Source organism: Lycium ferocissimum, chromosome 12 (assembly GCF_029784015.1).
Source record: "Lycium ferocissimum isolate CSIRO_LF1 chromosome 12, AGI_CSIRO_Lferr_CH_V1, whole genome shotgun sequence".
Lineage (NCBI taxonomy): Eukaryota > Viridiplantae > Streptophyta > Magnoliopsida > Solanales > Solanaceae > Lycium > Lycium ferocissimum.
The window spans coordinates 49,417,540-49,428,609 of NC_081353.1; the positions used below are offsets into that span (position 1 = coordinate 49,417,540).

General features: G+C 31.9%; 1 protein-coding gene across 1 annotated transcript; it reads left to right on the plus strand.

Annotated features, from left to right (window-relative positions):
- Positions 1-7,101: 7,101 nt before the first annotated feature.
- On the plus strand, positions 7,102-9,484 carry LOC132039414 (uncharacterized). The gene is made up of 4 exons (XM_059429900.1): positions 7,102-7,190; positions 7,280-7,341; positions 7,826-8,142; positions 9,045-9,484. The coding sequence occupies exons 1-4, from the start codon at positions 7,102-7,104 to the stop codon at positions 9,351-9,353; spliced, it is 777 nt and encodes a 258-aa protein (XP_059285883.1). The 3' UTR covers positions 9,354-9,484.
- The last annotated feature ends 1,586 nt before the right edge of the window (positions 9,485-11,070 follow it).

Consider the following 11,070-nt stretch of genomic DNA (forward strand, 5'->3'; position numbering starts at 1 on the left):
TTGCTTTTGTTGCTGGCCATGTGTCATTTATCTATCTTTACTTAGCTTGTTTATCCATGACTGGTGTCTGAGACTTTTCCACTTTGGTTTAGTGATTGAAACCTGCTCCCATGTGATGGTTGAATCCCTTGTTTGCCAAACTATGATCATGCCATAAATATATTTCTTGCTTTCTTTTCCTTTCCTTTTGTTCTTAGAGAAAAGCTTCTGGATGGTCTAAGTATGTTGAAAGGTCATTTCTAAGAGTCAAAACTGTTTTAAGGCTTTTGACTAAGTGCCCATAAGAGTCAAAACTGTTTTAGGACAACGGTGCTCATGCCGCCTAGATTGACTCTAAGTCCCCAAATTATTTCTTTCTAAAACCCGGATTTAGCGTAACGATTTTGATAACTTAAAATTGGATTAACTAAGACACTTGACATGGCTTTAAATCTTCAAAACAAGAGAATAAAAAGAGTATTTCAAAAAGCTTTCGAATATTGCAAAGGTGTTAAATGGACTGTTTTTCCCAAACACAAAAACTAAGTTATGTTTTCTAAAACTAAAGGATAAAAAAATAGGCAAGTGTTTTATGATTAATTTGGTACAATTTGGGGCCAAACCCATTGATTTTGGGTAAAAAGAAAAATACAAGGCCAAGAATGGAAAACAAGAGACTTTTTTCGGGCCAAAGCCCAATTACAAGAAATAAATGGGGAGGACTTAAACACTCCTAAAGCCCTTTTTAACAAATTCATTTGGGCTCAAAATAGGCAGGTCTCTTTCAAATCAAGTGTTGGCTATAAAAGTCTAAAACACAAAAAGCAATTTCATAAATTATTTTGAACAATGCATTTTCCCAAAATAAAATATATTCGTATACACATGAGTTCTCGGATAAAGACGTGTTATAAGGTTCGAACCAAACAAAGTATGAGTCAAGCATGGATAAAATTGGACATTTCAAAAAATATAATAAGTTCATACTTTTTCAAATAAGACAACAATCTTATACTTATTTTTTCAAACGAAATACATCCTTACATTCAAAAAGGGGTATTATTTTACCCGGATATTATAAATCCGGACCTATGTACCTTATACATAAAATGAGCATTTTCAAAATCCCTTTTCAAAATGATATGCAAAATGACAAGATTTTTTGCGAGAAATAAACACTAAACATACAGATCATGCAAATACCAAGTACTCATACTTTGGAATTCGAAGGTCAACTGTATAGTACGGACCCTTAATATTGGGGTGCCTAACACCTTCCCTAGGGGATCATCAGAACCTTACCTAGAACTTTGGATTACAAAGGTTTTTTCACGGTATTTGAATAAGCCCTTCACCCCCCGGTTTTTCTAATTTCCTAAAAATTAGGTGGCGACTTATTTCAAAAAAATAAGTTCGAAAGAGCACCAACGAGTTCGTAGTAGCCTTTTATGCCTTAACACTGCGTAAAAAGCGAACCGTTACATTTGTGCCAAGTCAAACTAAGACAATCTTTTTGGGACGGAGAGAGTACCTTTGTTAGACACCACATGGCCCAAGAAAGCCTCAGAGTTAAGCCAGATTCACACTTAAATTTTTTTGAAAATTTGTTCCCATAACTACCTCTAAGACTTATTTATTAGTAATAGATACCTTTTTTTGAAATTATTTTTGGTAGCTTAATTATTTATCAAATTACCATCCATAACTTGTTTTTGTAAATTTGACACAGGAGTCAGATGAATTTAGTATTTCCCTAAAAATAAGATACCTCTCTCCCACTCACCCACAATTTTTTTTTTTCAAATATTTTTCTCTCACCTATCAAATCTATTTTCTCCCTCCCCCCTCTTTCTCTCTCCGTTCCATCTCCTAGTCTTTTAAATTGATTTTCTCTCACCTACCAAATTTATTTTCTCCCTACTAAAATGCTCTTTCTCTCTCTAATTCGTCACCTACCAGATCTCTTTTTCTCTTACAAACTAGAAGAATACTACGATTAATAAAATTACAAATATATGTCGATATAATCCTACGGTGATTGGGTATCATGTCCATCTTGTGGAAATATTCCATGGTCGAAAATCTCATTTTCTCTGTAATAACAAATCGGTAGCCTTTTGTGAACTCATTTAATCCTTCGATTGAAAGTCTTTGTTCATTATCTTTGAAAATCAACACAATGTTCTACTTTCTACTACTTGATTGTTCATGCGCAAGAGCTTTGGTGGCATCTCGTTCTTTGTAGCTCAATGAATAGCAAAACGTAAGGACAAAGCTTCTAAAAATACTTAGTACTCAATAGAAAAAAGGGAAAGTGAAGCCGGAGGTCAATCAGCTAAGGCAGGTCCAAAATTGGCTTGGAAGTATGTGGAGAAAAATGAAGGACTTTCTAGATCGGATCTTATTAACCAGCTATATTCCATGATATGCCACCACTTCTTCTTGTAGCTCCAATTTCCTCAAATGCAAGGCAATCTTATGAGTAACGTCCTTTTTTATTAAAATATGAGAATTTTGACTCGCTATATTTCCCATGAAAACACCATTGATGAGAGTATTATGGTTTTTCCCACAACAAGTATTTGATAAAATGTTTCGGATAATTCACATTATATAGTTCCTCCTACAACAAAAGTATTAGTATTAACAAATAGTATATCTAATTTTTAAGATATTTCTTTTACAACTAAACAACTATTTTCTAGAAAACTGTATATTATTTCGTTGTATTTCAATGTATTTATATTTTTTTTGGTGTAAATATAGTGAATGTTCCAAATATATAGCCTATTTTTACTACACTTTGTTTTCACGACTTTTGTATTTCAATGTATTTCTGCATTTTGTATTTCTAATTTATAAACCTCCGTAATTTTAATATATATTTTATTGTATTCCATTGTATATACGCATACTATATATATATATATTTCTTAAACAATCAACTATATTTCATTATATTTCTCCCCCCAACAATTATATTTTCTTTATTTTGAAGTTTTTAGGTCTTTAGTGGTTTTTGAATTCAAAAAGTTTTGATTGTGATAAAAGTTGAGAGAGATTTTTTTGTAAAAATTTAAGCTTTTATGGAAGAAACATCAACCGTTATGCGTGATTTATGGGAAGTTTTAAATTGAATCCCATAATTGTTTTTTAAAAAAACTGTTCCATAAATAGGGCCTGATTTTATTCTTCAGTGATTTGTGTGAAATATGGTTGATTTAATTTGACTTACTATTTAAATAGGAAAAGAATATTATGTTCCAAAAAAGCAGGTATAACCTATTTTTTCTCTCAAATTTTTTTAAAAAAATATGTTCCAAAATTGAGCCATTTTGAAATTTACTCTAACGTAAGTTTTGTATTTCCAAAGTTTTCGTATTTCAAAATGCGAGATACAAACGAAATACAACCAAACCGAATACCGTAATTCTGAAATTTTACACCTGAATACGACCGAATTGTAAATCTTTAACTTTGTGTTGAGTCGTATAAACATTGTAGGTCCAACCCTTCCAATTTTTTATTAAAGTTATTGAATACAAAGGAAGAAGCAAATTAATGTGTAAGGTGTGACTAAATTTTTTTAAACAAAAGGCTTATTCTCCTCAAGTATCTTCAAGGTTATTCTCAAGTGAATCACAAAAAAAAAAAAAAAAAAAAAAAAAAAAGCATGTTCCTCACGACTTATCGAATACACCAGAAAGTATCATCAATAAAGATAATAATGAAACGATCAAGGAAAGGTTTGAACACTCGATTCATCAAGTCCATAAATGAGCGGGTGCATTAGTCAGACCAAAGGAATTTAAAGTGGGCCACTCCCACAAGTAGGAAGAGATAGGTGTGACATTTTGATCTAAGTGCATAAGTATCACTTTGCCTGAGCAACGTCAATCTATTATTACAAGTCGTCTTATAAGTAAATTTGACACAGGAGTCAGATGAATTTAGTATTTTACTTCAAGGACTATATCATCTATTATGTATATATTAGATTTAATTACTCTTTTAACTATACTAAGTAAGAAAATTACTTATGTTTCAGAAAAATAATTTTTACGAGAAACATCCTTAGAGTTTTGAAAGCTACTTGTAAAACAAAAAGATTTTCAGCACGCACTTGAACAATAACAATCAAAAGTAGCTAGATTCCTATACTGTTCAATATAATTTTCGGCTCAGCGCGTGATATAATTCAACATCCCACAATAACAAACAAAAAAAAAAAAAAAAAAAAAAAAAAAAAGGGAAAGACTAAAGACTAGAACAAAAAAGACAAAAAGAAAGACTAAAGACTAAAATGCATGTGTTTCAACTTTCATAATAAGTACGTCAACTCCAAGTGCAAAGGGTCAAAATCTTTTTCCACTCCAACTAGAAAAAATGCATGATTAATAAAATTACAAATATATGTAAATATATATGCTGTAGCTGTTTTTAACTAGCAAGGTGATTGGGTATCATGTCCATCTTGTGGAAATATTCCAAATCAGAGTAGTCATGGAGTGATAGCAGCTCTAAACTTTAATGGAGTATGTAATAACATAGGACTTCAATTATCTGCCCTACTGAACTCATTTATTATCTTATAAGCTGAGACCTCAAGTCGTCACGCAATTTCATAAATTTTAAATATTCCATCTTGATTGTATTGAGGGGAGAATAAGAAATATGACAAATACACGATGTTTTAATTGGTGACGTCACTAGCTTATTGTTTTAATGCATCATGTTTTTGTTGACCTCCAAGAGAGAACGGTTTGGTGGAATCTATAAAAGGGGTTACATTACTGGGAACTAAAGTAGTACTAATGAATAGGCAAAACGTTTACAAGAAACACCTAGAAAAAAGTTTCTAAAAATACTTAGTACTATCAATAGAAAATGGAAAGTAGCCGGAGCCCGCGAGGTCTAAATCAGCTAAGGCAGGTCCAAAATTTTTTTTTTCAAGGAAGTATGTTTTTTGGAGAAAAATAGAAGGATTTATACGAATTATCTCATTAACCAGCCCTATTTCTCTCTCCTGCTCATTCCTCTCTGGATTAGTCTAACACAGGTTTGTTTTTTAAATTTCTTACTACTGAATTCATCGAGGTTTTGAAATTATTATGAGTTCAAAATATTATATTTATTAAAATATGAGTAATTTTGTACGTATATATTCATGTTCTATATCGAAATACTATAAAACCTTGAACATGTGAGTGGTAAGCTGTTATGGTTTTTTGGAGAAAGATGCAAACAATAAGGTAGAAATAGGAATAAAAAATCATATAAGTTTTACAAATCACATGAAAACATTAAGAAAGGGGAAAACCCATATACTGAAATACCAAAAATAAAGATACTTGAGATAATAGATAGATTAGTAGAAGTAGTAGCAGTACAAGACAAAAAAAAAAGTACACATTAGAAAATTACACAAAAAAATCAAAAAAAAATTGAATATTATACTAAATTAAAAACTATTTCGTAGTTTGGACTTCTTTTTTGACAAAGTTACAAATAAACATGAGTCTAATTAGTCTGTTTGGTCATATTTGAGAAATAAAAAGTAGTGAGAGAGGCAGAGGGTTTTGAGAGAGAGGGGAAAAGATACTAATGTTTCTTATTTGTGAGGGAACATTTTTCAGAGAAAAAAAGAGCCAAAAAAAAAAGTGAGGGAAAAGTGAGCGCTATTTTTTTCCCAGATGGTGGAGGTTCCAAACCCCCGCAGTTTCTTTTATTTGTGTTTTATACATGTAAACCCCTGTATTTATAATGCGGGGGTTGTATTCAAATATATAAAAATTTGAGCAATTTAAGCATTTTTTGTAGACCCAAAGAACAATGACATCGCTTTTAAACCCACAAGCTTCAAATCCTGGATCCGCCTCTGCTCCTCCTTGCTTCTGTTGCTGCAATCTATAAAAGTTGTTCCTCCTTAATTTCGATTCTAGCAATTTGTGCTTGTGGATTTCTTTTTTGAGTATTTTTGAACTTGCACACATCGATAACATGAGCCTTTCTTCTCTTCTTCTTGACCTCAATTTTCTTGCACTTTTTCATCACATGCTTCAGCTATTTCTCAGTGACAATTTTTCTTTTCCATCGATTGAAAGTAGTTGTGTAACTTTTATTTTCAAGCGGAAGAGAATTATTCTTACACATTTTAAAATTGTTGAACTTCATCTTGGTTGACCAAATATGATAGTTTTCACCAGTGAAGGTTTGTGAGACATTCAAAGAGTGACTATTGCTTGTTATGGTTGAAAAAATAAGGTTAAAAGTATTATGGATTAAAATTTGTATTGGTTGAAAATAGCCCTTAGCGTTAAAAATAAGCACGGGTTAAAAAGAGTTGAAAATAGCCCTGAGCGTTAAAAATAAGCACGGGTTAAAATGGGTTGAAAATAGCCCTAAGAGTTAAAAATAAGCATGTGTTAAAATAGGTTGAAAATAGCCCTAAGCGTTAAAAATAAGCACAAGTTAAAATGGGCTGAAAATAGGTATGGGTTAAAAGTGATCGAAAGTATTTCTTCTTCAATGAATGCTCAGACCCATTAAGATCAATGAAGGCGCTGATACCACTGTTATGATTTTTTGGAGAAAGATGCAAACAACAAGGTAGAAATATGAATAAAAACTGTCTCATATAAATTTTACTAATCATAAGCCTTTATATAGGCACATAAATAGAGCAGTAGACTCCTCCTACAGCAAAAGTAGTAGACTCTTACTAAAACTAAAAAACTGAATATTATAGTACTAAATTAACTATTAGACTTCTTCTACAACTAAACAACTAATTATTCTAGAAAACTGTAGCAGTAACAGATGCAAAATCCAACATATAAGCTATATCTGCTACTGCTTTAAAGTTCGTAACTGCTAGGCTTACATCCACAGACTAAAAATTTCAGAAATTGATCTCTCTCTATCTCTCTCGCTTCGATCGACACCTAACTTTTTCTGAATTAGTGGCACATCTAGTTATATAAGAAGGTACGATTTCAGTTGAGCTAAACATCTTTTACTCACTGAAGCAATATGTGTCTGCGCGCGCGTGTGTGAAATCACTAAAATTTAAAGTTAGTACTAAATTCTGAATCCATAATTTTTAAAAGTGTAAAAGGTTCAATGATAAAAAAAGAAAAAATTGAACCACCTAAAATTCTGAATCCGCCTCGAGATGAGATCATTGTTCCATCACCATCCAACTCTCATGAGTGAGATCATGCATGCATCCAATTATTTTCGTTTTCCCATAGGAATAATGATCACTTGCTCTTAGCTAACATCATTTGCATGCATGCAGAGGCCAGCCTCCAGAGCGGATGCAGTTTATTGGTGGTGGGTTCATAACTTCATATGAATCCAGTATTTTTAGCATAGAGTATAAATTTATATATAAAAATCTACTAAAATTGTAATAAATGATGGATATGAACCCATAACTTTAAAAATATGTCGGGTTCAATTAGTGGCGGAGCCAAGATTTTCACTAAGAGGGTTCAAAGTATAATAAAGTAAGCACGCGAAGAAGCCAAGGAGATTCAACATCTATTATATATACATAAACAATAATTAATTTTGTATATATAGTGTAATTTTTTGTCGAAGGGTTCGGATGAACCCACTTCCACCCACTTGGCTTCGCCCCTGAGTTCAATGCTAAGAACCTTAAAAGTTAAACCCATAAAGCTTAAAAAATCGAGTATTTGTCTTAACTTTTTATTTATTTAGGACCTAGCTAGCAACTCAAAAAGAACTAGAATCCATAACCCATAAACATCAAATTCTGGATCCGACGATCTACATGCATGTACTATATTTCTTATATATGCATCATTTACAATTTGAGCGCTGCAGGACACAGTGGCAGTGCCAGATCGAGTACATGCAGCAGAGAAGTACATAGCTAGCTTAGATAAGAAATTGGAGAAGAAGAAGAAGCACTTGGAACAAATGAAAATGGGCACAAAGACAACTAAGGCACGCCCTCAGATCGAATTCCATGAAATGGGCCCAAACATGATCGTGGTTCTGATAACTGGCCTTGATAATTTAGCCACTTTTAATAACATCATTCGATTATGCCATGAGGAAGGTGTTGAAGTTGTGTATACCAGCTTTCAACTCAATGGAAACTCTACACTGCAAATTTCTCATGAAACTAAGGTAATGACGGTATTATAAGGGTTGTTTGGTAATAATGGAAAATATTTTTTTGGGAAACATTCTAAAAATAAGTTGGAGCTTGGACATATTGAATCTGTTGATATTTGAAAAAAAGTAGTATTTATAGTAAAGTTGAAAAAGGGAATATGTTTCAGAATCAATTGCACGGTAAGCTGCTATAGCTCTTGCCAACAATCCTGGTATATAAAGTTGTCTTTGTGCATGAAATTTCAGTTGAAATTTTGTGAGTAAAAACTTGAAAAACTCCTAAAACTTCATGTTGTTCAAGCTTCAAATTTCATATTTCAAATTTGAAGTTGAAATAATCAACTAATTTGATAGACAAACACTTATTTAAAATTTTGAATAAATATTTATAGACAAATGAGTCCCTCATTTTGATGTTTTGTTGGCTGAAATATTATTCACGATAATACTTTCCACCAAAAGGGAGAAAACAAATTCCGTAACCTTCGGATGGAAGTAAAATTCCTTCACTATTAACTCATATCTACACTAAAAAAATCATCAGTTACTATCTTGTTTACTAAAACTAATATTAATCTTTAATATTCCCGCCACGTTTTTTTTAAATATTTTGAATCACTAGCAATGTTGACTTGTATTGCTTTTCATGCAGTTTTCAAATATGTAAGTTTTGTTTCTAAAAACTAAAGAATTTATAACCGAATTCAAAATCAACATTAAGTCTATATATTAACCCTCGTACTCCGAATCCCTTCACATAAATTGAGATAGAGGAAATGCTAATTAAATAATGATTTTTCGAAAAACGACTTCCGCTGTACTAGAAAAACCATAAGTTGTCAAGTGTCAACTTCTTGCAAATCAAACTAGATTGGTTTAAACTTACATTTAATGTTTGATCTATTTAGGTGCAGATCAACAGAAGTTCAACAATAGAATTTAGAGGTACAACTCTGTGTGGTAAGATGAAGGAATTGATTTATGGACCATCTTGCAGCAATGATATGGAATCCCAACTACATTTATGGGACTACATAATTGAATCTGGACTGAAAGAATTTGATGCACTAGAGTTATTACCAACAAGAAGTCAAAATCCAAACATGCATTCTGGACTGATAGAATTTGATGCACTGGAGTTATTACCAACAAGAAGTCAAAATCCAAACATGCATGGTTACATGCAAAATGTTCAAGAAACCCCTAGCTCTTTGTGGAACTGAAACAGTTTTTCATTGTACATGGAAACAATTGAGATGTAAAATATAATCTCCTTGTTTAGTATCTTGATTCATGCAGATTAGTATTTGTTGTCAATCTCAATCCTTCGATTTTCGGATTGGAATGAAGAGTACTTATCTTAGCTCTGTTTCATTTGTTGATAATTATTATGAATGTGCTTGGTATGAAGAAAAATGTTATTCCTGAAAAATAAATGATTTTGTCACTTATATCATGTTTAGTAAGTAAACAAAAAATATCGTCCCAGGAGCAATAGTTTAGGCAAATGCTATGAAAGTGAAGATGGGGTAGGTGGGGTGGGGTGAGGGGGGTGTTGGGGAATGAGAGGGGGAGGGGGTGTTGGGGGCTCAGTGGCGGCCAAGGGGGGGGGGGTGGGTGGAGTGTTGAGGATGGGAGCTTGGAAGACAATCAACATGGAATGTTATTAATATTTGTCTTCTTCTTCGTAATTAATTTTATGTCTTTTACTAACAATAATAAACTAGTTGCAAATCTTAACACGCAATGAATGACAGAAATATGGAGGAAAGGATGAGATAAGCAAAATGCTAAAATGTACGCGGAGAGGGAAGCACTTATTGAACGAATTAGACAATCAAAAATTCTCATGGAATGTTATTTTTTTTTTTTTTTGGGTAATATATTTCAAAAACAATGTCTTTTTTTTTTTTTACTTTTAAAATAATTTATAATCGTAGATTAATTTTGATGTCTTTTTCAATCAAATAACAATAATAAACTAGTTGAGGCTAGTAATATGTCTTAAAACAAATGTAATGTTTGTGTCTTTGTTTTCAATGAATGTCACAGAAATATGAATGGAGGAAGGATGAATCCTTAATAATTCAGATAAACAAAATGCTAAAATTCATCATTTCCTAACGGTAGGCATAGGTTTTTTCTAGGTTTTTTCATGTTAGAAGCTGCTTGTAAAACAAAGGTGATTTTTAACACTGACTAAAACAATAATAATTGAAGGTAGGTTTCTAATTATTTAATATTTTCATCGCGATGGCTCTTCCAGTTAATTTAACTCGACGATATCAGTTGATTTTGTTAGTAAAAAGTTGGAACAATATTGATCATTACTCAGATTTGCTTAATTGAATTCATAACTCAAAAATTCCCCTTCATTTACATTATATAAAAGATTAAAATTATATTTTATGTTTATATAATGAATGTTGAATCTCTTTGATTTTTCATATATTTACTTGTTTATATTTTGAGTTTTCTTAGTGAAAACTCGAGCTCTTCCATAATTGTTCTTTCATTGTCTCCCATCTTGCAGCAATGATATGGAATCCCAACTACATTTATGGGACTGCATAATTGAATTTTAGAATTTGATGCACTAGAGTTAAAACAAGAACCAAACTGCAATGCAAAATGTTCAAGAAACCCCTAGCTCTTTGTGGAACTGAAACGGTTTTTCATTGGACACATGGAAACAATTGAGATGTAAAATTTCATCTCCTTGTTTAGTATCGTGATTCATGCATATGAGTATTTGTTGTCAGTCTCATTCATTTCCTAATTGGAATAAGGAGTTCTCTAAGCCTTGTTTCATTTATCAATTATTAGTAGTAGTGAATATTTACAGATTGTGAATGTGTTGATAGGAAGAAAAATGTTATTCCTGAAAAAATAAATGATCTTGTTACTTATTTATGATGTTTGGTAAGTACACAAAAAATA